This window comes from Hyaena hyaena, unplaced genomic scaffold (genome assembly GCF_003009895.1).
Source record: "Hyaena hyaena isolate Hyena2069 unplaced genomic scaffold, ASM300989v1 scaffold_110, whole genome shotgun sequence".
NCBI lineage: Eukaryota > Metazoa > Chordata > Mammalia > Carnivora > Hyaenidae > Hyaena > Hyaena hyaena.
Window position 1 is genome coordinate 287,689 of NW_024080742.1, and position 27,645 is coordinate 315,333.

At 51.6% G+C, this 27,645-nt stretch overlaps 1 protein-coding gene across 1 annotated transcript in view; it reads right to left on the reverse strand.

Annotated features, from left to right (window-relative positions):
• Positions 1-533: 533 nt before the first annotated feature.
• ZNF236 (zinc finger protein 236) overlaps positions 534-27,645 on the reverse strand; it is a 101,289-nt gene continuing 74,177 nt past the window's right edge. The window contains exons 20-31 of the mRNA XM_039236387.1: positions 27,229-27,511; positions 25,535-25,638; positions 23,817-24,182; positions 22,909-23,054; positions 22,582-22,822; positions 21,972-22,151; positions 13,847-14,034; positions 7,951-8,082; positions 5,274-5,471; positions 4,366-4,495; positions 3,688-3,864; positions 534-3,023 (exon numbers count right to left, since the gene is read on the reverse strand). Of these exons, the coding sequence (XP_039092318.1) occupies positions 2,899-3,023; positions 3,688-3,864; positions 4,366-4,495; positions 5,274-5,471; positions 7,951-8,082; positions 13,847-14,034; positions 21,972-22,151; positions 22,582-22,822; positions 22,909-23,054; positions 23,817-24,182; positions 25,535-25,638; positions 27,229-27,511 (2,270 nt within the window). The 3' untranslated portion in view covers positions 534-2,898. The remainder of the gene's footprint in view (positions 3,024-3,687; positions 3,865-4,365; positions 4,496-5,273; positions 5,472-7,950; positions 8,083-13,846; positions 14,035-21,971; positions 22,152-22,581; positions 22,823-22,908; positions 23,055-23,816; positions 24,183-25,534; positions 25,639-27,228; positions 27,512-27,645) is intronic.

Consider the following 27,645-nt stretch of genomic DNA (forward strand, 5'->3'; position numbering starts at 1 on the left):
GCATTTCTGAAGAGACGTTTTTATTTTATTCTATGATCATTTTGGGAAAACAGAACCACCCCTGTCCCCCAGGGGACAAGGTCCTCGCCCGCCACACCCCGGCTGCCCACACGCCCCATGAAGCCTCCCCTCGTTGTTAGTGTCTGTGCAAAGGCCGGTCATCCTCTGGGCTTGCGTGGGTGCTTCACGGCCCCCTCACCACTAGAGTGGGTCCAGGGCAATCACACACTTTCGAGAGGGACCCATGTGACCATGGGTCTTGCTTAAAGTGGCCCATCATGAAGATAACGGACAACAGGACTGATATCGTAGCTAACACGGGCCCGTCACGGACCCAAATCCTGACCCCCGAGGTCCGAAGATCTCAGGCGGACCCTGCCGGCGGGGTAAAGTCCTGGCCGACCGGGTGTCGCAGAGGGAGAGGAAAAGATCATTAAAGTTCTGCTCTGGTTAAAAATGATCTGTACTTGAACTTAATTCACGTGCCAAACTATTCCATGTTAAATATCTTAAAAGAAAAAAATCACACTTCCTAACTTCATTTTTTATTTATTGTTATTCCAAAGCACGTACGCTAGGAGGAGATATTTCTAAAAATACAGTTCTCTGTTCTCAAAACCCTGGTTATGCAGGACGCTAGAAATCTCTCGTCAGAAGACATTTATTAACCAGTAAAATATAAAGATCAACCTGTACGCCACCAAAGGTTCAAGTGAAATTATGTCTTTACAAAACCTTATATTTCCAAGGAATGTTTTGCAAAGAAGCAGCTTTTATAATTAGGAAGTAAATAAAAATAATATATTAATGTCTTGTGTTTGCCTGCTGAGTTAATAAATTGAGGAGACTCACAAAATGAATTATTGAGAGATTGCTCTTCGTTTTCTTTGACGAAAATAAAAGTAGGCTTTAGATTCACCTGGTAAGGCCTTACTTAAACAGGCAGTTCACCAACTACGCCTTCCATACAAGTAGGAATCAAACCGTTTGAGACTGTCCTGAGAGATGGCATTTAATGCTACAACCAAAATAAATAACCTAGCGAGAACAAAATTTCTTAAATGCAATAATTTCAACTTTGGAGGTCTCTGTTCACCAAAATTAATCAACATTTCTAAAATATTTTAATACAAAATTATAAAAGAAAAGTGCATTAAAAGCAGAATCTTTAAAACTCTGGCACAATTACAATTATTCTGAATATACGGACAACCGCTGGGCACACAATGACATTTCAAGTAGAACCTCGGGATACAGAAGTCCAGTATCACAAGAATAAGTCAAATAAGGCTTTTTTTTCCTTAAAAAAATATACAATACACAAAGCAGTTTGAAAAAAAAAGGTCATATTAACAGTTTTCTGACTTAAATATTTTCACATAACAAAAGTTTTTATATCACCATCAATATTACTTATATACATATGCCCAAAGTGAACGGTAACAACAACGAAAATCAAAAGATGCCCTTTGAAAAAATAACAGTGAGAATGTCTCTTTCTTCAGGAATCAAAAATGAGCTCATCTCTTAATATACAAAGTCCGTACAATATTTATAATAAAACTGCTCTCTTCTGAAACCAGGGAGGCAATGAGACAAAATAAAGGCAATTATTTTTCAGGAGGAAAAAACCCAAAGCAAAGCAACCCCACCTTTGTTACAATGAAAAAGATACACAGTTATGAATATAATGAATACAATACTGATCTCAAGTGCTCGCAGGGAGCTAAAAACTCTGATGCTCGCTCTGGAATCGGGGCTAGTGCTTCTATTTACAAAATATACTGTTCAGCCACACAGAGGCCCATATATGTGTATATGTACATGTGTATTTATATATAGAACATATAAATAATTTCGAAGGAGAAATTCACATGAAGTAAAGAACTTTCCATCTTTGGAATGCTGTAGGAGCAGCACACACTGCCCCCGCACGGGGTGGGATTTGGTGTGGGACGTGTTCAATGTGGCACCATTGATGGTAGTAAAGAATTCCCTGAAATAAAAAATACACCTGCTTATGCGTGAAGAGAACGTCACAGGGCTCGTACGGGTCCTTATCTTTAATCCACAAACACACTTCTCCGGGCGTTGGGGTGGGCGGGGCCACGGTGCCCTCACCCCCCGGGGGAGGGGGAGGCCACCTCGCCCTTCCCTGCTTACGACGTATGGCTTTGTGCTTTCCGCAGCCGTCTAACCCGCGCACCTGGATGTCGACTACAGCGGCAAGTGCGGCCCCCTCCCGTGAGGACGGGTTAATCCTTCTTTGCGTCGGGCTCACAGCCCCCCGAGTCTTTGCCCCGATGCCGCGTTCTGGTAGCTAATGATTAGATAAACGTAACGCAGAGAGAACTGGTCCAGCCACCTCTCCAGGTTCTAGTTAGATTAATTTACGGTAGACTAAAGAGTCCATTTCTAATCTCAAAATGCACAGAGGAAAAAAACTGGAAAAAACTTCCCTGTGTGTCCTAACATTTTTCTGCACCTCATGCACCTATTTTACGTTTGTTTCATACGCGACGCTTCTTACAACAGAAAGCACGAAGGAAAATCTACCTGACTGCCCCAGGCTCACGTCCGTCTTTGCTAATACAAAGCGGTGACGCGACAGGGAGAGGCCCGTCACGTCCGCTCTCACTAGACGCACGGGCGGCGAGTGGCAGGCGTTCGGCCTGTGCTAGTACCTGAGCTCAGTGATCCGCAGACGACGCGGGCCGCGCGCTCCCACCGCTCCGGTTCCGCCCCGGCCGTCTCTGAAAGACAGTGATTCTTAGAGAACTTTATAGCTACAAAACTACGGTGGTAACGCGTGTAACGCTCGAAGCTTCAAGACGCAAGTTCCGAGTGCTCCGTTCTTGCGACAGGTACGTGGCGGCCGGCCGTCGAGGCGGCGCCGCGTCAGAACACGCCGGCCAGGGCCTGCCACTCGCCCGCCGCCTCGGGCACCACGTCGTCCAGCGGCAGCGTCCGGCTCAGCTCCTCCGCCGCGGGCTCCTGCGCGGCCGCGGGCTCCTGCGCGCCCCCTGCAGACAGACGGGGAGACAGCAGGCGGGGCTCAGCCACCCGGCAGCGCGCCCCCTCGGGTTAAGCAGAGACCATTCAGACCGAGCCGGAGAGTTCTGCGCGGATTTGCTTTCCATCCCAGGGAGAAAAGGGTAATCCGAGTTGCGGCTCAAATAATTACGGGGGTGACAACGTCTGCTCTTTGATGTGAATCAACAGCCCTCACGGCGCCCGCTCACCGCGTATGGCTAGGTCACCACGAGGTCTGTGGTAAGCGACTAGTTATGAGTCACATCAGACAGCCGGCACGGACCCCTAATGGGGAGGTGCAAGCAGCACAGAAAATATGACAGTACAGGCCGGATGTCCCGACCCTGGGGAAGGCCCTTCTCGCCAGCTGGCCAACCCCACCCCACCGTCCACCTCCCCCCGCCCGTCTGACCCGCTCGCAGATCCCCCCAGCGTCTGGTCCCCTCGAGGACCCCACTGCCCCAAACGACTGTGAACCCGAGACACAGCAGCAGCGCAGGCTGTGCGCAGCCCTGCCTCCTGCGCAGCTGGCAGCCCCCCCAACCCGGAAGTGTGCTGCCCCTGCCCTCCGCCCCCCAAAGCCGGTGCCAAGCGGATACGAGGCCCCGGAGGGAGATGGGCCCCACGGGCGGGAAGGCGGGAAGGCGGCCTCACCGGTGTAGCTGTGCGCCCGCTTCATGTGCAGCTTCATGTTGCTCTTCTGGGTGAAGCCCATGACGCAGTAGTCACACTTGTAGGGCCGCTCGCCCGTGTGCTTCTTCAGGTGCACCTGCAGCGCGCTCTTCTGGTTGAAGGCCTTCTCGCAGAGCGTGCAGTGGAACGGCCGCTCGCCTGCGGGGACGCGTGTTAGTGTCCCGGATACCCGCCCGCCGGGCCGCCGCACACAGGCAACGCTCCTGGGTGCTGGCGCCCCAGTGCCTGGCAAATCTGCCCCACGGTGGGACCCAAAATAAAACTCCAATCAAAAGCTACAGGGGACCCCTAGAAGCACGGAAATAAAGGAGGAACACACACGGCTCACATAAAATGTTGCTAATGCATTTTGGGCAGTAAGGCAAAAAGATATGAAGTACATGAGAAAATGAAATCCACTTAATTAAAAAGATAATGTTTCCAATGTTTTTAAAAATATTAATTGCTTTTAAGTTAAGGCAGAGACTGAAACATGACAGAAAAGCTGCCATGCTGGCCCTGTCAGCGGCCAGTCTGGTAGTGGCCCGCAGCCCCCCCCATGCTGTCCCTGCCCCCTCCCCGCACTGCTGCGATTGAGCGAGTGAGCCTGCTCCTCTTTCCTCAGCGTCGCCCCTGTGGCCAGTGCCCGCCCCCGGTTACCTGTGTGGATGCGGCTGTGCCGCTCCAGCTGGCTGGGTTTGGCGAACGCCTTCTCACAGGTGTCACACTTGAACACTCTGGGCTTCTGGGAGCTCAGGGAAGGGCCGGCTTGGTGCGTCTGCATGTGTTCCTGCATGTGACCCCACAGAAGACACCTGAGACCCCGCGGGGACCACGGACTCTCAACAGGAAAGGCCAACAGGGCTGCGGGGTCACGTTGGCAGCAAAGTCCCCCCCCCCACACACACAGGTCGAACACACCAGGCCCGACCCCGACCCCCTCTGGCACTGGCTGTGCGCCTCTGCGGGGCCTCTGCCCTCCCTTGTTGCCTATGACCTTGACGGTTCTTAGGAGCACTGGTGAGTTATTCTGTAGGACCTTCGTCAACTGAGAACCATCTGAAATGTTTCTCACGACTGGCCCGCGGCTACGTGCTTAGGGAGGAAGGTGGCGTCTCTATCCCACCTGTCAGGGAGCACACAGCCCACCCCGTGACCACGGACCACCTGCAGCTCGTGGCTCACGGCCTCTCAGGTGCACTTTGCTTTTCATGCAGCCTCAGGAGCCCTCTGGAAGGAAGGAGGCGACACCACGAGGGTCACGGGGCCACAAACTGTTTGGGATCCTTCTGCGCGTCAGGTCTGTCTCCTCTTCCTGGTTAGTAACTTCTCCAGGCACATTTACATCAGCGAGGACTCGCAGGGATCTATCGTGCGCAGCGGGCTAGAACCCAAAGCCACTTTATACGTTTTCTTGCCCCAACTGTTCCACTTTGCCCCTGGGAGCTCTTCCAGAGGGTTCCCCGGTGCCTTCGACACATCTGTTACCCTCTTCTGTCCACTAGCGAGGTTCGGGACTTCCACCAGCGCCTGTGCCCTCAGAGGGGGCAGCAGCGCCCGGGGCCTACCTTGAGGTGAGTGGCGCGCTTGAAGGCCTTCCTGCACACGGGACACACGTGGATGCGCTCCCGGCCGTGCACCTCCTTGCTGTGCTGCAGCAGCATGGCGGCCGACGCGAAGCTGCGGCCACACTCCACGCACTGGTGCAGCCGGGCTTCCTTCTCGGGCGGCCCACCCTGGGCCAGGCTGGCAGAAACGTCGGTGACCTGCAGTGGGCCGGAGACACCAGACCTTACTCCATGGCCGCCACTCACAGCACGGCGACGAAGGCGCCACAGGCGCGTCTGGACCAGAGTGTCGCCTGTCACCCTAGGAGAGGCCGGCGGGGACCCCCGGCATCACGTCAGACCCTTGCACTCGGAGCAGAGGTCAGAGAACGCAGCGGCAGGTGCGAATCCAGCTCCCGCCTTCCTGCCCCAGCTGCGTCCCCCACCGCTCCTTCCCGGCCTCCTCAGCTGCTCCACAAGAACCGGTAACAGCACCCACCCCTCAGGCCGCTGACGGTGCAATGAGGTAACACCTAAGAGGCCCTGAGAGTAACACCCGGCTTACAGCTCGCATTCAGGAAATGCTGTTAGTGGTGGTAGTTCTGGCAGAGACAAGACACATGATTCTGCCCCCAGACGCCACTGCCTTGGCTGCAGATCTCTCAGCAAACTGCAATATAAGTAACACTGGGTACAGGTGTTTTTAGCTTTTGATTGGATGAAAGCAGTTTCCCCAAACTTTGAATCACAACCTTCAGGTTTTCAAATTATTTTAATGAGAGGCCATTAACACCCTAAGAATAAAAGAAGCAGGAGAGCTTTACTACTCAGCTTTTATAAGTAAGAGTTTGGTTCTGCACGTGAAAACTTACATAGGATAACTTAGTGGAAGAAAATTAGAGATAGTTATAAAGATAACTGATGGGATTTGCCAACATTTTTATTCTAGTTTACCAAATACTTTTTCATAATGCTGTAATACACAGCAACAGATGAAATTAAAAAAAAAAATCTAACCAGGAAAGATTTCTACAAGGTGCTCTAAGATTAGTAACCCGCACTGTAATAAAGAAAGAAAGGAATGAATACACAAACTAGAAAGCATGAGAAGCACAAAGATGACGCGGTTGCGTCACGCCACAAAGTGACGCCTCTCAGAGGTGCACGTGTCTACGTGTGTCTGTGTGTGCAAAGCAAAGAAACAAAGATACACTGTGTGTTCAGGTCAGTGCATAAAATATGTTTCTTATGAATCAAAGAAAGTCTGAAGCCACTAGAATAAATCAGACTCATGGCTGTTTTCTAAGTGCAAATAAAAACCACACGATTAAAGCAAATGATACACAAAGTACAGTCCTTAAAACAGACCCGGGGCCAATGGGGCTAATGTTCTGTTCGCACGTGCTGGTCCCTCCCAGTAGCTATGGTAACTGGACGCCATACAGGCCGGGAGCACTCAAGTCTGAGCCCTTTCACTGGGACCACGAAAAGATCGCTCTGCGTCCTGGGAGCCTCCCCAGGGCATCTGCAAGGAGCAGCATGGCCTGAGAGCCCCCTAGACAAATGGGCTACCAACACACGCTGACATTCATCTGGATAAGGCCAGCCGTGTCTCATTTCTTTATAAAAAAAGGAGTCCTCAGTTAAGCATCTGACTTCAGCTAAGGTCATGATTTCACGGTTTAGGAGTTCAAGCCCCGTGTCAGGCTCTGTGCTGACAGCTCAGAGCTAAAGCCTGCTTCATATTCTGTATCTGTCTCTCTCTGCCCCTCCCCAACTTGTGCTCTGTCTGTCTCTCTCTCAAAAAAAAAATTTTTTTTAAAAAAGGAGTCCCTGTCCCATTGAAAGACCAATGAGTAGTTTTCTTGGAACTTACTTGCTAAAACTGCATAAAACGTAATGCTGCTTACAGTCAGTAATTATTTATTGTCTGTACTTTACCTCTATCTTTGAAAAGTTTGAAGGAAAGAGTTTTTATTTATTTATTTTTTAAATGTTTTATTTATTTCTAGGAGAGAGAGAGAGACAGCGTGAGCAGGGGAGGGTCAGAGAGAGAGAGAGGGAGATACAGACTCTCAAATAGGCTCCAGGCTCTGAGCCGGCAGGCAGCACAGAGCCCGACGCAGGGCCCGAACCCACGAACCGCGAGACCACAACCTAAGCGAAAGTCGGACGCTTACCCGACTAAGCCACCCAGGCGCCCCTGAAGGAAAGAGTTTTTAGATTCTTCTATATTTAGAACTATCATTTACTAAGTCTCGGACCCTCAAAACATGCATTTTAAGGGAAAAAACTGGTCAACTGATGAATAGGTCATGCACACACACATGTGTGGGGCATGGAAGAGAATAAGCAGACTTCACACAGGCAGCAAAGGTGTTACAAAAAAACCTGCAAGAACTAAACACACGTAAATGGCCAAGTGAAGTAGGATCCATTGGCGAGAGGGATAAATTCACAACCAGACCCACAAGTTGTCTCCCTTCTGACCTGGTAGTTGTCTCCCCGTCTGACTTGGAACTACGGAAACCCCACCAACCCAACAACAGATCACGGCATGGACGAGACCAGTGCCCACCGCCCAACACCCGCTACCCCCAGCCCCACCCTTCACCCCCGTGCAGCTGCAGACAGCCCCCCGGACGGACCAGCCCATGCGTGCCAGCACCTGGGCTGAGTGAGTGCCCTGCACACATACCTGGTAGGCGATTTCTTCCCCCACAGCAGAGGAGGGCTGGGGGGTGTGGCTCACTAAGATGACCTGCGGGGAGCCCGCGCCCCCTTGGCCGGAGAGCGAGGGATCGGTGAGTAAGGCTGGGAACTGCTGACCCTGCCAAAGACAGACTATTTTAGAACTTGGAGCATCACCAAACCCAGCAGGAGTTTAAAAGACCTCCAAGGGTGCAGCTTCTGTGGAGAACGAGCTGGCAGGTCCTCAGAAATGACCACAGACCCACCGGGTGACTGAGCAGTTCTGTCCCAGAGAAATGAAAACACTTGGGCATGAATGTTCACGGCAACCAAAAGACACGACACGACCTGGATATCTACTGGCCAGTGAGTGGGTAAAACGGGGCGTATCTACACAGAGGGTCCTCTTCTCAGCCACAAGAAGGGTGAGCTGTGGGAACGGAAGATGTTGAGTGAGGGAGGCCTTCGCACACCCACTCGTGTGACACGACCCAAACAGGCGCGTCTATGGAAGGGGACAGTGACCGGTGGTTGTCAGGGGCGGGGGAGACAGCAAGAGGTGGGCAGGGGTGACATGGGGGGGGGTGACTGGGAACTGTTCATGGCGCCGCATTTCTCTCTGAGGTGATGGAATGTTCCCAAACTAGGTGTGGTCACGGGTGTGCAATTCTGTAAACATACTAAAGTCCATTACGTCGTATACTTTAAATGAACTCGTGAACACTACAGTATACACGTTATATCTCAACAACTCTGTAAACATAATGTATCATAAACACCCATGTTTAAAGACCCACATTTGCCGGGGGGTGGGGTAGGGTCGCCTGGGTGGCTCAGTCACGTAAGCCTCTGACTTCGGCTCAGGTCATGATCTCACTGTTCCCAGTTCAAGCCCCACATAGGGCTCTGTGCTGACAGCACAGAGCCTGGAGCCAATTCTGTCTTCCTCTCTATTTCTGGCCCTCACCCACTCACGTGCTGTCTCTCACTCTCAAAAATAAACATTAAAAAAAATTAAGAAAAAATAAATAAAAATAAAAAACAAAACAAACACAACACACATTTGGGGGGTGCCAGGATGGCTCAGTGGGTTAAGCGTTAAGACTCTTGGTTTCAGCTCAGGTCATGATCTCACAGTTCATGGGTTCAAGCCCCACATCAGGCTCTGCGCAGACAGTGCGGAGCCTGCTTGTGATTCCGTGTCTCCCTCTCTCTCTGTCCCTCTCTCCCTCCCCCCACCAAAATAAACTTTCAAACCCCACCCCAAAGCACCGCACAGTCCACTTTGCTACGCCACACCAGCTCCACAGCCTTCCCCTGCCCCCGCACTCTTCCCGCTGTGCCCAGCGGGCCAAACACACACTCCACCACGGGAGCCACGCACACGGTGCAGGCTGCCAGATGGGCACAGGCTCTACCACGGCAGGCCCACAATCAGAACCAGGACGCAAAACACACAGATTCAAGAACCAACACCCGAGGCGCCTGGGTGGCTCAGTCGGTTAAGCGTCCGACTGCGGCTCAGGTCATGATCTCACGGTTCGTGGGTTCGAGCCCCGCGTCGGGCTCTGTGCTGACAGCCAGTTTGGAGCCTGGAGCCTGTTTCAGATTCTGTGTCTCCCTCTCTCTCTGACCCTCCCCTGCTCACGCTGTCTCTCTCTCTCTCTCCTAGAAATAAATAAAACATTAAAAAAAATTTTTAAAAAAACAAGCTTTTAAAAAAGAACCAACACCCACGCACAAAGGGGCCAGGAGTCTCCAAGAGCACTTGGGTCATACGGAACGTGGCCCATGTCGTGGGTCCCCCACAGCTGAACACAAGATGTGTTCTGTGTCTTCCGGACACGGCGCAGGCTCGATGCCATGGGGCAGAGACCTGGGCAGGGGTGGGCAGGGGGAAATGGACTGAGAAGACGGGGGGATTCTAGGTCCACTTGTGGAAAGACACTTCCTCATGCAGACAGGGAAACAGAGGCAATGGGGCCGAATATACATTTACAAGGATATCGTCGTGGATTCTAGAGAAAAGGAGTTTCTTTTTTTTTTTTTTTAATGTTTTATTTATTTCTAGGAGAGAGAGAGAGAGAGACAGCGTGAGCAGGGGAGGGTCAGAGAGAGAGGGAGTCACAGACTGAAACAGGCTCCAGGCTCCGAGCTGGCAGTCAGCACAGAGCCCGACGCGGGGCTCGAACCCACGAACCACGAGATCATGACCTAAGCGAAAGTCGGAAAGTCGGAAGCTTAACCGACTAAGCCACCCAGGCGCCCCGGAGAAAAGGAGCTTCTTAAATTGATTCAGATTCTCTGCTTTCTGCAGGCACCTTTACAGAAAACGAAATGATGATATTTTAGGTATCTCTGTGTATAGACTTTTTATACATGGATGTGGCATATTTTGAAAAGTTCCATCTATACCAACAGGGATTCCTGCCCACTAGCCTGCTAGCCCCTCTCGTGGGGAACACCACTCCATACTGCTCCCTTCACGGTACAAAACTGTCCCTGCAGCCGCCCGGCAGTGACACACCCTGGGCCTGGTCCCCACACCCACCACCAACAGTCCAACAACGAATTCCAACTTCACAGTTGCAAGAGGAATCGTCATAACTCATCAATTTTTCTTCTACCACGTCCCCTGGTACAGTAACTGCAGTTACTTCCTAATGCAAGTATGTGTCACATCACTGTATGTTAACTTCTGCTTCAACAGATCATACTTTTAAATAAACTAATTTTTCTCTGCAGCAGAACGATCATTCACCCCCCCCCCATAATATTCTTCTCTAGTGGGGCTAGCTGCAAATTTTAAATTATGATTAATTATGGTCTTACATACATGTGTTCTTTCCAAGCACTCTCTATCATAGACTCAACTTTGACCCTGGGCTATAAACTATTTAACAATTCTATGTAAGTAAACTACCTAAGGCCACCTCTTTCTGTTTTGAGAAACATTTTCTTCTGTGGACTTTATAAACAGATACAGAAAAACCAAAAAATGACACACAAAAAATGCATATTATTTTTTAAATAGAACACCTCCCTAAATTATCATTCACATGTTTACACTCTCGTGTGCCTTTAGGGAGAGCCTGATCTTCCACGTGCTGTGTCACATTCACCTGCAGACACGCGGCTTCTCACTGCTCACTCACTGCCTCATGGAATTCAAGGAGCACATGTTGTGAAGGGGCTAATCTGAAACCACTCAATGTTCACCCCTTAGTGACCAACTCTCACCTGCATCCAACCACTACTGCTAGAATGATGAATTTCTCACAAATACCTCTTATTTCCAGATCAAATCTTTTGGTCTTAAACAACCCTAATAATTTACAAACTTATAAACACTCCCATATATGTATACATACTAACCTCTTGACAGTGATCATTTTACTTGTACGACAATTCACTACATTTAGAAAAATAACTCACAAAGCTAAGACAGGTATGTTCTGGTTTTTCTTCAGATTTTCAGAGTATTAAATCATTGTGAATCCAAGTTTGGCAGAAAATATTCAAATAAAACTACAGAATTTCTGGGGCGCTTGGGTGGGCTCAGTCGGTTAAGCGTCCAACTTCAGCTCAGGTCATGATCTCATAGTCTGTGGGTTCGAGCCCCGCATCAGGCTCCGTGCTAACAGCTCAGAGCCTGGGGCCTGCTTCAGATTCTGTGTCTCCCTCTCTCTCTGCCCCTCCTCTGCTCACCCTCTGTCTCAGTCTCTCAAAATAAAATAAAGACAAGAAAAAAATAATTTAGAAAAAAAAACTACAGCATTTCTTTTGGAGATCTATAATACTGCTGTTGCAAAAAACAAAGGGATCCAATTTTTAAAAAATTTTTAAAGGTTTTATTTGTTTCTGAAAGAGAGAGACGGCATGAGCAGGGGAGGATCAGAGAGAGAGGGAGACACAGAATCTGAAGTAGGCTCCAGGCTCTGAGATAGCTGTCAGCAAAGAGCCCGATGCAGGGCTCAAACCCATGAACCGTGAGATCATGACCTGAGCCAAAGTCGGATGCTTAACTGACTGAACCACCCAGGCGCCCTAAAGGGATCTAATTTAACAAACAAAAAATAAACCCATAATCAGAAAAATGAACGGCCCCCTGGCTCTTCTGATCAAACCTGACCCCACCCCACAAAAGTTATTCCAAAGCATTAGGTTTCACTGAAAGGTGTACTGTGACTGATGTTTACTTCACGGCTCCTTCTGTAACTGCCGCGGTTAGAGGTGTGCGTGGACAGACCGCCCAGGAGCCCAGGGTGGGGGGACCGGCAGCGAGTGCACCAGGACGCAGTCAAGTCCCTGGCTCTGAGTGCCGGCCACACCCGGTGAATGGCGAGGTGGCACCACACTTAGTTAGGGTTCTGAATGGTGACTGGAATACACGGTCATGTTCACAGCTGTCACCATGTGAACAGAAAAGCAGCAGCCTGGCAGCGGGTAAAAGGCGGGGAAGGCGGGGAAGGCAGCTGAACGCGGTTCCTAGTGTCATGCGCCTGGACAGGCAGTCTGCTCTGTGAACAGTAAGACGCACCCTCCTGCGTCGCCTCCCTCCCCTGCCCGCCTGCCCTGGGGCACGGGTGATCTGAGCCCAGCCTGTGATGGTGGGGCTAGAATCCAGGGTAGGAAAGAACACAATGATTCACCAGGACACAACCAAGCCCCTTGCGTCCTGCATCTAGAAAGAAAATGCGGCAGCCAGTACAGGCGCTGGCTTCCTGGGGCCCCGACAAGGCTACCGGCCAGCAGTCCACCAGCACTTCGCAAGCTGGACAGTCTGTGCTCATACGAACAGAAATGGGCTCAACACTGGCTCGGGAGTGAGGCGGGGAAAAATCCCTATTTTACAAATGGAAAGGAGTAGAATCTAGAAGAGGGAAGTCAGTGTGCAGGGTCAAAGCAGCCAATGTGCAGCTGGCATAACATGCCCAGGAACACCCCGGGTGCCCTGTAAGTGCCCTTCCGTACAGGGGCGTTGGGAGCCACGCAATCAGGCTGCCCGAATGCGTTCTGCCCACTGATGCTGTTCTCACAGCCAGGGGACGGCTGGGTCCAGGGGACGGCTGGGTCCAAAGGGAACCAAGGTTCTTCAAAATAAACCTTCATTATATGTTACCATGGCTTTTCTCCTAATTAAACTCAGAGGTGCTGCAGGGACCCAGCTCAATGCATCATTCAAAACACACACCCCGGCAGCACACGGTGACTGAGAGTGTGAGGACCCCTCACTACCGGTGGGGTCGTCGAGCATGACACAACGCCCTTCGATAAACTGCGAGAGCTGATGCTGCGTAGCCGTTAGAAACCAGTGTGCTCCTGAAATCAGCGATGGAGAGACACCGACCGCACGGGCAGGCAGCAGCCCTCCGCCCACATGCTGTGCACTTGCACTCAGTTCTGTAGACACGTTGACGCATGGAGGTTTACAAGGATAAACGTACTAAAATGTCCATCCTAGTTCTGTTTGGGTAGTGGATTTTTTTTTTTTTTTGAGATGAGGGGGAGAGACACATTAGAGAAACAGAGAGAGAGAGAGCGTGAGCGCACGTGAGCGAAGGAGGGGCAGAGGGAGAGGGAGAGAATCGCAAGCAGGTTCCGTGCTCAGTGCAGAGCACTACGTGGGGCTTGAGTCTGTGACCCTGGCTCACGTCCTGAGCAGAAACCGAGAGTCGGACGCTCAACCGACTGAGCCCCCCAGGTGCCCCAGGGGGAGGGTTTAAAAACCGTTTTCCGCGTTACTGGCATTTTCTTGTCCTGTCCTTTGTGCATTTAACACATTGTTTGTATTTTAATCGGGAGAAGAAAAAACATTTCACTTTGGAAACAGACGTTCAGGACACACGCCTGGGAAAGAATAAATTAAAGGGTGGCCTCCACGAGGCAAGGCCGTGCTCTACCTGAGAAGCAATGTTGAGTGTGACCGTGTCCAGTCCTCCGGAGAGCAAGCCCTGAGTGTCGGCCAGAGTCAGCGTGACGCTGGCGTCTCCCCCTGCCCCAGACGACGACATGACCAGGTTCTGCGTAGATGCGCTGGACGGGGACATGGGTGTCGTTGGAGGCAGACCTCCGGCCGTAGCGTTAAGTTCTGCAAAAGACGACAGACAAGCACATCAGCGGCGAAGCTGGAGAAGCCCGACCGCACCTGGAAGAGCAGTTCTCATGAAGGAGCGGCGGAGTCATCATCAGCATCTGTGTCACCCCCGCTTTGGAAACTGCATCAAGGTCATCAGAGAATCATTTGTTCCAGTTCTATGGTAAGGCGTCTACAGTTTCTAAACATCTCCATACACATAAACACACTATGCTTAAGTACAACATAGAGAAAGAAACAGTGGAAGAAGAGTAAAAATATGACCCTATGGTCCCAGTCACTACTGCCAAGAGCTTCCAGGACACTGTCCCCGTCGAGGACCAGAGAGAGGCCCGAAGGCACTGAATGTGACCCCCTGAGCAGTGATCAGCTCCAAAGCTCACGTGACCATCTCTGCTGAGGCCGCCCCTTCACTTCCTGTACCTGTGCTGCTTCTGAAATGAACCCCATACATCCCACACACGTTAATTTACGCTTCGTGACATCTCACTCTTCTTTGGAAAAGACGAGACTCTTTGACGCCTCCCCCCCGTAGCCTGTGAGAAGAGGAGGGAAGGAATCTGGGACAGAATTGGGCAGAGGGGGGCCTTTCCTTCTACGAAACAGAAACTCATGCACCCACCTGGCAGATGAGGGCTGAGCGCCAGAGTACCAGAGGCCTGTGGTCGGCACCGACAGAAACACACTTTTGAGGCTTCACTTGTAAGCATGACACACATGCACATGCGCGTACACACACACACACACACACACACACAGACCTCACCATTTAGGCTTCCATTCATCTAACAAACACGACTGTACGTCCACGGTGTCAGCCGCTGGGCTCGGTGCCGTAGATACACCAAGACGGGAACGGAAGTGGAGGTCGAAAATGCTATTTCCTCATCAGGTGTAAAAAACAGAACAAGAACCGACTCCTGCGGGCCCTCTGCTCCGGTCAGAGGCCAGCAGGGACACTAGGTTACTTACTTATAAGTGGAGTCCTCCAAACACAGTGCCTGCACAGATCCACACTCTCGGGGTCCCACACTGTGCTGCACACACCTGGAACCTTCACAAGCAGTATAACCATTAGGGGCTAGGACTCTGCTCCGCACGCCGCCGGGGCTCCAAAGGCAACCTCGCCGGCCCCCCCACCTCACTGGGCGTCCGCGCAGAGCCGGCTGCTGAGACACCATGACCCGAGGAGTGTGGATTTGTGGAGGGCATGTGTTCGAAGCACTCCAGCGACCAGCACAGCGGTCAAGCCCATGTTCCAACCTCACCTCCACACACCCCTACTCCTGCAGACCAGCGGGACTTAACAGGACTAGGCAAAGGTGGAAAAGAAGGATCCCGTAAAATGTGGCAATAAGCAGCCACGTGAACTGGCGTTCGGTCACAATCACTAAGGAGAAGTCAGGGGCTGGGCCGTCCAACCGCCCGGTGGAGAGAGGTGCCGGCGTCAGGCTCGCCAGGACCCCATCTAAGAGAGCAAAGCCAAAACTGCCACTGAGACGGCCAAGACTCGGTCAAACCTCACCCGAAATAAAGGAATCCCTGAGATAAAGGAATGAACGAGGCCTCTCCTCCCTCTGCCACCAGCATCTTTCTCTGTGACAATTACTAACATTGGCAGAGGGTCCAGGGCCGTGCAGCACAAGAAACGCAATGAGAGAACAGAAGCCTGCGTGTCACTCGGCTGCCATGAATCCTGACGCTTGGCCCAGCGGAGGCACGAACCTCACAGCGCTGGAGCTCACGCCCGGCTCCAATAGTGTGTGCCTGCTTCGTTCGAGACATTTCCCACAAAGAGGGCACCGGCTCAAGTACAACTTCAATCCTCACAATGATCCAAAAACAGGTGATGTGAGTAGGAAAAAATGAAATTTTCTTTAGCATGAAATTAAGTAACTTGAGTTTGTTCTATATATAGTTCTAAATTATATAAAGAGATATATTTAGGGGCGCCTGGGTGGCTTAGTCGGTTAAGCGTCCGACTTTCGCTTAGGTCATGATCTCGCGGTTCGTGGGTTCGAGCCCCGCGTCGGGCTCTGTGCTGACTGCCAGCTCAGATCCTGGAGCCTGTTTCAGTCTGTGACTCCCTCTCTCTCTGACCCTCCCCTGCTCACGCTGTCTCTCTCTCTCTCTCTCCTAGAAATAAATAAATAAAAAAAAAAAACATTAAAAAAAATTAAAAAAAAAAAAAGAGATATATTTAAAGCTCAGAAACCACAGTTTTAACTCAAATTGAACACTCTCAACATGGAAACTGAGACTGAATACTTGAGCAAAGCCTGCAAACTCTTTCTTTCATTTTCCACATACTGGCTCTGAAGCACGGACCTCGGGCAGTACCCCAGACCTAGGTCCCACTTCGGCCTATGATTCCAACCCCAAACAGAGGAATGTCTAAAGGATTTGTAAATCCCTTATGGTCCTCAAACCCAGTACCATCTTAAATCTTTGTTGGGATAAGGTTTCATAGCTTCTAAGAAAACCTAATTGTAATTCTGGAAAGTTTCATAAGTAGTTTAAAGGATGTGAGATCAGTTTTTTCTTGAGAGAAGCAAAACCGTGGCAAGAAAGGTTATGGGAACAGGGAGACACACAGTCCGGTCATTCATTCCCCAGAAAGAAGTGGAGAGAATGTCCTCCTTAATGATAAAATGTACCCAACAAGTGGGGAATGGGAAGTAAGTAATTGATCGTACTTAAATCTAGAAGGAACCAAGGCTAAAATAACCTTACAAAGGAGGGAAGGAAAGAATTGGTTTTTTTCACTGAAAGTATAACTCAATTTATTCATCAAAATTATCTTAACAACAGACGAGGGTAAGAACACAAAGATAACACCCGTCTGAGACAAATTTCTCAAAGAGCTGTGCTAAACTGCAAGCCTGTGTTAGCAGTACCTCGTGCCCAAAAGGACACCTGCATCCCATCTGCGCATCTCCTCAGATGAGCACATGCGTCCAATGCTGTCGTGGACGCCCTTGGAGTCAGGCCGCGAGGTGGCCTTCGACCCCGTGGCGGACTCAACACAGGCTCATGCTTCTGTCTCGCACGTGAGGTGCGGACTGATAAACCCCGGAACGTGACACACTTCTCCTCGATGCTACGTGAGGGTGCACGCCGTCCCTGGGGCCAGGGGCCTTGGCCCGTGAGCAAGGCGGAGACTTCTAAGTGAGAAGTCATGGGCACGTCCAGCGTGCTCTGGTCTAAAGGGCTGGCTGGCAGCGAAGTTCTGTAAAAACACTGAGAGTTTCTACTTTATGGTTTCTCTCAGAGGAGGCACGTCGAAGTCCCGTGCCAGTCATTTCGGTCTCACGTCCTGCAGGGTGTGGCCTGACGCCTGGTCTGGGAGTGACTCGGATGCTCGGGAGAATGCTGCCCTTTCAAGAAGCAATGTCCCGGCTGTGCTGTACTGAGCCGGCTCCCTCATTACCACTGGTACCAGCGGACACACAAACCTTTCAAAACAGGTGCCTGCTATCAAGGCCTGAGAGGTACAGCATGTGCAGCATGTCTTCCTATATCTGGGATCATTCAAAGACGCCACAGGTATATGGGGATGTAGTATAACTGACCTGGTCATATGAAATTACTCCTGTGTTTATAACAGCTGCCATTACTTCACTGAACAAACATTTTTACGTTACGAGCTCAACTTTTATTTCACTCAATTCCTTGGAAAATAAATTTGAATAAGGCACCAAATTATGCTGAAGTGACATCAAAAAGAGAAGTATTCCCAGCTGGCTCTAAAACAGCAAGTCTAAGGGGAAAAAGGGCTTATTTGTCATTTTTAAAGAAACGCGGATGTGTCACACCTGGGACCCTCACGCACAACTGGCTGCTGTCAGCTCTGCTGCACGGAGAGACCCTCCCCTGCGCATGAGGCTCTGTGGCACTGCGCAGGGTGGTCACAAGGGAAAGTACTTCCTGCCTAACTGACCAGATGATAGTGCAGTAATGAAATACCGGTTGCCAAAATGGGCCCTCAGGGTGCTTGTTCTCGGGCATCCGCTTCTCCATCCTCATTGAAACATCTCCCATCTCAAATCATCGGCTGCCCCAGCAAACGCCGAAGCAGGTTCCCCGAAGCAGCACAGAAAACCACTCCACTGAAACTAAAGCACCTAAAACTCTACCGGTCTTTCCATCCATTTGCCCGGGATTCAGAAAGATGGTCAAGCAGAGCTTCCGGGGAGAAACAAGAGTTCACGCCCCAGGGGCGGGAGCCGGCGGGAGAGCTCGCACGGCCAGCATTCCAGAACACGGCCCACAGCGGAGCAGGACAGGCACTCACTCTGGCCGCGGGACACACGGACCAGAGACACGGTGGGGACATCGGGGGCTAGAAGTCCAGGCTTTGGATCTGCCAACACGAGACTCAGACGAAGCTCCTCACGTCTCAGGCCTCATTTCATACTTTAGCAAACGGAAGAGGTGGACAGACGCCCCCACATTCCCAGCCACACTCTCAGAGGAGCCCTGTCCTGACCCCGACCAGGTCAAAACCCCCAGGACCTATGACCCATTTTCCTTTAGGCCGTTACGGCCACAAGTTCACGATGACTTACAGATTCCGCAGTGAGTGCTCTATTAGTTTCTAGGACCCTAAGTACAAAAGGACTATGTCTGCCTTGCTCAGTATTCTTTTCCCAGATTTGTACAATTCTTACCACACAGTACACATTATACGGTCTGCTAGTGAAGGGATGAATTACTGGACAAGAAAGCATCTCAAATAAGCAAGAAACAAAAAACAGCCTAGCTGTGCCTACAAATAGGTCTAAAAATTAATTTTTTTTCCTAAAAACAATGACATACAGAGTTGGAAAATAAGGCTAAGAAACTGACAAGATCTCTACAAGATAAGAAAACCCAGACAAGCATGTCATCCTAAGCTGCGGGCCATTACTTGTGACGCTGTCATTTATTTTCCTGGAGCTCGTTTAATTTTTTACACAAGTCTACACATGAAAAGCTGAGAAAGACGACATTTTAAAGCCGTGTTCCCCTGACATCAGTGGGTTACAGGGGACTCGCGCTGCAGGGCGCAGAGCAACGGGCTGGGCTCGTGCACAGGGAGCAGGGCAGGGCTCTGTGCCGCGTCCTCCAGGCGCTAACTGTCCCCCATGTTCCGGGGAAGCAGGATTACGGCGTGGCCAACATCCCTGCACTCAGGGGAGACCAGGCCACGTGGAATCACGTGACGTGCGACAGGGCAGTGGCCAGCGCAGCCCCGCGACCACACTGACAGTGGGCTGGCTGCTCACTCCACGAGCGCAGCTGGCACTGCCTGCAATCAGGGTGGCACCTGTATGCGGATTACTGACTGCAAGTGTGACAATCTCATGCTTCCGTTGAGCTCACTACTTCCGTCAGAACGTGCTGAATAAGACCTTGACCTAAACGGAAATTAGGATCGTGATACCTGAAAGTACCGTGGTAACTTACACACTGGCAATGTGCTAAATGTATAGTAACATCCTATTAAAATTAAAGCCATTTTATTTCTAATAGTGTTTCTAAAAATAATGAGAAGACCAGAAACACGTTTTCTCTAAATGACGGTACCTGTTCATATTTTTTAAGCCGTTAAGTATTTTTAAGTGCTTCCTCAGAGTTGTACTTTAAGTCAGTATTACAGCACTTAAAATTACATACTTTGTTGACTAAAACTTAACCCGACTTGAAAACACTTGCAGATGTGGCAGCCTAGCAGGTGTGGTGAGCTGTGCTTGTGTGGATGGTCCTAGAGCCCCGAACCCAGCCACCGCCCAGAGCGGGGGCCCTAGGTGGGTGGGGGAACGAGGGGAGGGACCTGTGCTGCTGGCCTGCCATAAGGGCTTTGCCCGAGGACGCCAGCTTCATTAGCCACACGAGTCACGTAAACAGAAGCAGACTGCGTAGAAACAGACGAACTGAGACGGGAACAGCCGCTGACGGAATCTCTGCGAAGACTGGACGTGAACACGCCGCTTTCAAACAATCTGCTGTCAAGTGAGGCAAAAGCAAGACTAAACTGGATGGGAAGCAGCAAAAGACAAAGGAGCCTGTGATGACCCACACCCGCAGCTACGCTGAAGACGGGGCAGGAGCGGAAGCCGCGCTGCGGGCCTGCGCACGGGCAAATCGAGGATGCAGACGCCCATCCGCAGAGCACACACGGTTCAGAGTACGTGGGAATCCCTTTGACTCCCTGCCTGACAGGCTTTCGCTGAAAACTGGACTCAGCCATCAGAGAAGAGGACGCTATCGCGGAGGCGCGGGACAAGCTGGGGAGCCTGGGGACGATCTCGCTTTGTACCCAACATTTTTTCCTCAAATGACTTCTGAGTTGCTAAGTGTCTACAAAAATTCATCGAAGTCCTGCTTTCCAGCACGGACGACCACTTGTAATTATCCACATGAATGGAGAAAACAACTGAAAATCTCTGCTGAGACCGTGAATTGTCCCCACAGCCTTTTTAGAACGGGAAAAGGCAACGCTGACTTGGGACTTGCCCATCTCACGATGCATGAGGGCTGAGATTTCGAAGCATCAAGCCCAAAGTTTGGGCAAACCTCCTGTCATCAACTGACGTAAAGATTCTCCTAGGATAAACCTTTCAAGCTAATTTTTAAAAAATTAGTTAAATTCACTTCTTCATTCTTCAGGATATGCTAATAAGCAAAGCAAAATATCTACGTGATCAATGACAGGAAAATACAGGAGAAACAGGAACACAACCCATAGGCTAAATAATGCGGTTTCTAAACTATAAGCAAGAACCCTGGACTGTGTGTCCTTTGCACAGGATTTCACAACGCCTCACACACAGGGCACAGCGAACGTGTTACTTTGATCAGCAAAGATTTCTTAAAATACAGCACAACTTTAAAATTCAGATGTAAATAACAAAAGTAGGAAGGTTACTGAGTTAAATCAAATTGAAAGTTAATTTCTGCTGCCTAATAGCATCTACAATCACTGCATGACACGCAAAAGCACACTCCAAGATAGTTCAAGTTTCCCACGTGTATTAAAAGGAAAAGACACTCCCTAAAAAGAAAGGGATTCAGTTTTTGTTTAAGTAACTATTCTTTCTATTGCAGTAGTAATTTCTGCAGGGTCTCCCTGAAGCACCAGTGCGTTACTGGGACTGCCCTCTGGCCTCCCCAGCGTTTAAGGGAAAAACTCCCCTTCCACCACCATACCCCTTACAGGGACAGTGTCCGCCTCCCAGCAAAGCGTCTTTCTTATTTGTAACAACAGCTTCCTAAGGTTGCTCTGAGGCTTGAATAAATTAATATTAAACAAGTTCGTATTTGTAAAAATTACTAGAATAGCTGGACACACAGTCAGGGTCCTACTACGTGTGGCTAACTTTAAAAACAACTCTCAGTGACCACGAAGGGCTTGCAGCTGAGACTCAAGTTGGCAGCGTGGCTGTAAGACACGTTCGGGGCTGACCGAGATCATACACGGCACGGACAGAGGGACATGATCACGGACGTGAGAGCATGGGGCCATGGAACGCCTCCTCGAGGCTGACACACAGTGACCTGCACTGCGAGGCTTGTTCTTCCTGTCCCTCCACTCCTTGGCGTCTGCACCGCGCACAGCGTCCACGCCCTGGGTCCGCCACACACAGGCCTCAAGCTCTGCAGCGCGTGAAGACGCAGCACGAGGCGGCGGTTTCCTGCTGCCTGCTGACCACGGCAAGGTGGCCCAACAGTGGCCTCTGAGGGGACTGTTAACTTCTGGTTACATCTGAACCGTGACAGCTACACCTGACTTTTCCACACGTGTGACAAACGCTCCGGAGCTCTGGCTTTGTGCCAAACTCGGTGTCGCAGGAAACATACACACACACACACACACACACACACACACACACACGACTGAGACATCCTGGGGGGGCGGGGGGAGGCGGTTTAAGACGTGAGTGACTAACCCGAGATGGTCAGGGTGATCTCCTGCGGGGACCCCGAGGACGACGCAGCGGCGGGCCCGGCAGCCTGCGCCAGCACCTGGCTCAGACTCGAGTTGTTGATGGTCAGCGTGATCTCATGGGGGCCGCTGGAGGTGGACACGAGGCCTTGCGACGTCACCACCTGAGAGAGGTCCTGAGTCCCTGGTCACCGTGATGAAACAAAACAAAGCGGGGCTTAACAAAATCAGTCATTTTCTTTTTCATGAGCGACAGTATGGTGAGAATGTTATTTCCAAAGAAGATTCAGAAGAAAACATCGGTCACGTCTAAAATCCCCTCATCCAGGGAGACAAGGCACCTTATGAAACAGGACGGCAGCGGGGCCACGGGACTCACGTGCCGGCAGGAAGGTTTGTGCAAAGACTGAACACACAGCACGTATCAGAGGAAAGGTGCATGTGTGCTAGGAACACTCCCTGAGTCTGCTGAGCTGGGTAGGGAGGGGAAGGGGCGCCACGGAGCCCTGAGTGCCAAGTCTGCTGAGCTGGGTGGGGAGGGGAAGGGGCGCCACGGAGCCCTGAGTGCAAAGGCATGACCACGAGCAAGGAGCTGGGCCCCAGCTGCCACTTACCGCTGCTGCTAGTGGTCATCACAGGGTCCTGGTCTGACAGCGGCCCGATGGTCAGGCTGGCAGACGTCACCGTGGGCTGTAAGGACAGGCCAGAGATGGGCTGGATGACGACACTGGCCGGGACCGTGCTGTCCTGCGTCTGCAGAGCGCCGTTCTGGGGGGCCAGGCCAGGCTCCCCGGGCAGCTGCTGACCGAGCAGGCTGCCCTGCTGCAGCGTCTGCTGCAGAATGCTGGGGTCGATCTGGAAAGGAAAACAGGCACCTGTGATCCAAGTGCGCTCATGTGGGATTCTGACCCAAGCCCAGAAAGCGCCGGCAAGTGGCCCACCTGTAACGTGATGTTATTAATGCTGGAGGCGTCGATCCCAGAGATCTGAACATTGGGCCCCACCAAGTTGGCGGCCAGCTGTAACTGAATGCCCTCCAGGCTGGTCAAACTCCCATCGGTCAAGGACACAGTCCAGTCACCACCAGCTAAAGGAGAGAAAACAGGAATGACCGCTCGTCTGAAAAGCTTCTTAGGAAAGAAAACACAGAACATAAAACCCTCATTTTCCTGTAGGAATTTCTGCGTACACAGTTTTATTCGTACATCGATGTGATGTGGTTCATGAGCACTAACTAGTGTCTCCACCACACACATGTTATCTAATTCAACCAACAAGAATCCTCTGAAATGGGCAGCGTTATCCATCCTACACACGCCAGGAAACTAGGCGCAGAGAGATGACCCTGACTGGCCAGGGTCTAAAACAACTAACGGCTGTGTTTTACCTTTAACAGCCCCACGGGTCACACACACAGCAAGGGACCCACAGGACAAGTCTGCGAGCTGCTGACACCCACTGTGTGTCTGTAAGTGCACAACAAACCCGAAAGGCTAAAAGTTGGTACTTTTCCAGCCCTGATGCCCCAAGAGCAATGATTTAGAGAACTGCAGGACGTCACACACAACGTGGGAGAGGAGTCATGGGTCACGTATGTCACCACCACGTCTCTGAGGATGTGGAGGGGGCAGGTAAACCCAAGGAAAGCAGCTCAAACCAGCACGAATGTGCTCAAAGCCGACGCCGTGGCGGGAAGCACAGGGACGGAAGGGTACCTTGTCTGGGGGTGAAATTTACATTTTCCCACCTGCCTCCTACAGGCGAACCTCAAGGGAGAGAAGCACCCATCGTGGACACAGGCGCCCCCTCAGCACACAAGCGACGGCCCCACCCCGGGCCCCGCGCTTACCCGACACGGAGGCGGGCAGGATCGCCTGGCCCACCAGCCCTTGCGGAAGCACGTTCTGGTCGAACTGTCCAGTCAGCACGGAGTTGTTCATGACGAACACGCCAGGGTCGGCGGACGACGGACTGAGCAGGTTCAGGGGCTGCAGTCCCTCTGACGGGCTCCGGGCCATGGGCTTCCGGGCCTTCTTCGGGTCGGGTTTGTAATGGAACTGCATGTGCGTCTTCCTGCGGCCAGACGTGCGGAAGCGCAGCTCGCAGTGTGGACACTTGAAGGGCTTCGCCCCTGTGTGCAAGCGCATGTGCACCTTCAGGCTCCCCTTGGTAGAAAAGGCGTTGCTGCACACGTGACAGCTGAAGAGCTTCTGACCTGCGGGAAGGCCGGGTCAGCGGGGCCCACGGGCCACACCCGCATGTGAGCACCGGGCGCCGAGGGGCCTGGGGACCTCAAGGAGGCCCCTGTTCTGCGGGGGCTGCTGCAGGGACCTCGCAGAGAGCCTGCCACAGCCTGAGTCCAGGACCCACAGCATCCGGGTGTCCGCACCACCGCTCACCGGACCTCGACAGGACCTGGGGTGGTGTCGCTGAGCAGCTCAGCCCCGTGTCCCCGTCCCGCGCCCCTCGGGTTACTAAGAGCACCTGTGCGTGTCAGCACGTCTTTACCTCCTTTCTGCGGAGGGGCGACGCTGCCCACAGGAGGGGCGACGCTGCCCGCAGGAGGGGCACACTCAGTTCCCGCATCTATCTACTAAGTTCCCAAGAGTAACCCATCAGAAAAGAATCATAGGGTTTTAAACAAATATGTGACATTCCTTTTACATTTTTGGTCAGTTCTGCTGGGAACCAAAAACTAGGAACATAAATTAGTTTCATAATCATCACCCTACGAGTCACATGAACAACTGTCCCATTTACTGAGAGGTCACCATGCGCCACTGTCCCAGCAATAAGCAGGGGCCCTAGAGAGGTGGCTCAGAAGTGGACACAGACCTCAGACCTGCCGAGGGGTGGGGCCTGCCCCTTAACCGCAGGGCCCCAGGTGCGGATCAAGCAGCACAGCCTCAATGTGCTTTAAATTGGACCATTAGCCTTCAACTCCTCAAATGAGATGAAGAAAAAATGGCCATTGGGAATCGTAACGTTTTTCCTTTATAAGATTTCCCGCCACCTAAAAAGAATTATTACCTGGTAACTGTAATCAGCTTGGCTAAATCCCCAGTTCTTGTAAAACCTTACAAACCAAAGCTCTCTGGCCTAAATGAGACCAAGAAGTAATTTCCTTTACAAAGGTTTTCAAGACTCGGTAAGGACACGGACAGCTGACAGCTTGGCATCTGAGACCCGGCTCCTTTCTCTCAGTGTTTTCTGGGTCATTTCTCCCAAGTCAGGACTCAAAATTCCCTTTATACCCATTTCTTCATGGTCCCTGACTTTTAAGCTCTCTAATCTTGGAAGTATTTTTGTGTGCAAACATAAACCGCCACCAGGGCGCCTAGGGGCTCGGCCCGCTGAGCGGCCAACATTCGTTTCAACTCAGGTCATGATCCTGCTGGTCGTTAGTTTGAGCCCGTGTCAGGCTCTGCGCTGACAGCTCAGAGGCTGCTTGGGACTCTGTCTCCATCTATCTGTCCCTCCCCTGCTCACTCTCTCTCTCAAAGCAAGTGAATGCACATTCTCTCGCCATCACAGGGCGCCGGTGGGGCGCGGAGGTGCTGTGCGTACCTGTGTGCGTCTTCACATGGCAGTCCAGGGTTGACTTCACAGTAAAGCTCTTCCCGCATTCATCACATTTATATGGCTTTTCTCCAGTGTGGATTCGCACGTGCCTAACCAGAAAAGATAGATAGATAGGTGTTTTTATTTTTAATTTTATACACATTTACATCAACCTCATGACTTTTAATTCATAACTATCTCTATACATAGAAAGTATGTGTTAGTAGGAGCTGAATAAATGTGGCCAAATAAAACCTTGCATCCCCATCTACACAAAAACAGCATAAACAAACCCAGAAGAAAACAAAAACGTCTGCAAGATGGATAAACACAGGGCTAACTTTCTTAAACCAGCCTTGTTATAAGTCAGCAAGGAGACCAGAAACAGCACAGTGGAGGAGCGGACAAGGCACAGGCAGCTCAGAGAAGAAATACGGCCCAAAGCCATGTGGACGGGCTCACCCCTACTCAGAATTTAAAAAGAGCGAACAAAGATGCTAAGCTATCATTCCTGCCAACAGGCGGTGAAGGCCTGGGCGTGGGCTGGTGCGGGCGCCGGCTGGCGGCAGTGACGCGACAGCCACGCGGGCGCGGCGAGCGAATGACGAAACCGCCGGCGGCGGCCCCTGCAGCAGCACGCGCCACCGCTGACAGGAACACAGCAGGTCTGCAGGCGCCAACAGGAAGAGGTCCACGGCTGTGTACGTAAAAACTGTGCAAATGTAAAACTGTACGACTTAATGGGGACAGGTGTGGACGTTTCTGGAAAATATACTTAAGAACCAGAGAACAGTGGTCGTCTCTGGGGAGAAGAAAGGACCGTTTCTCACTGGACGGTGTCCGGGGCTGTGCGTTTCTTCTGTTTTGCTTCATCACAGGCCCTGGCCCCTCCCCATGAAGGCTCTGTCTCACTCCCCACCGCCTCGCCCCTGCCCTCCAGGTGCCCCAGAAGAGGCACTGCCAGCCCATCCCGCCCCCGCCTGAGCCTGCACCCTCACTCCCCGCACCCCAACACCCCTGGGGGTAAGGACATCCCTGATGCTATCTGCTAATGTACAAAGCTTAGCACCATGTCGTCTGCAAGAAATAATTCATTTTCTTTTCTTTTTTTTTTAAAGTAGAGCAGCCCCTCCTCTGCGGGAGGTACGATCCAAGACCCCAGGGGAGGCCTGAAAGTGCGTGTGTACCCAACCCAATCATCCTGCTCGTTCCTACACGGGATACATATCGTGAGGTTAACGACGACCGGTGACGAAACAGCACACCACCCTGTGACACAAGCTGAAACGCCGCATTGTGCTGCACCCACCCTCCTTTCCGTGACGACAGGAGATGATGAAATGTCCACCTGAGGAAATGACGGCAGGTGACAGACATGGGCATGTGACACAGGTCAGGAGGAGGGTCACCCACTTATGGGCCACGGCTGACCTCGGGGAAAGCGCTGAAACCGCGGAGGAGGGGAGGGGGCCGCCATACCCCAGTCGCACAGAAATGAGCAGAGTCCACACAGCAAACTCCTCTCCCATCGACTTTCTGAATGAGCTTCAGCGAAGACGCAAAATCGACACACGCTTCCAGCCCTGACTCGGGATGGCACTCAGCCCCTCATGAGGGACCAGCCCTGACAGGGGCCCTCCGAAGGCACCACCCAAGGCTCACAGAGACCCTCCTCCCAAACCCACACGTGGTGGCCTCACCTCACGAGATCGCTAGGCTTCTTGAAGCTCTTGGGGCAGTAGGAGCAGCAGTTGGCAAACTTGGGCTCAGCCTCCAGCTCTGCCTGCCGGTCCTTCATCTCGCTGACGCGATCCTTCTCGGCCGCCGACTGCACCAGCACCTGCTCAGACACCGTCGCGCTTTCCTGCGGCCGAATTTTGGCCAACTGCGCCGTCTCCTCCTCCGTGAAAGTGATGACCTCGGGGCGAGCCTTCCGAGATGGGTTTCTCTCAGGATTTTCTTCCTCTTCCTCCACACACATATCTAAACAAGACAGGAAAAGGACCAAATCCTAGTAAAAACATAGATTTTAACAAAACAAGTCAATTAAAACCAAACGTGTCTGTTGGGTTGGAGTGTGTCATTCAGTGAAGCTCTGTCAGTCCAGGGGCTGGCCT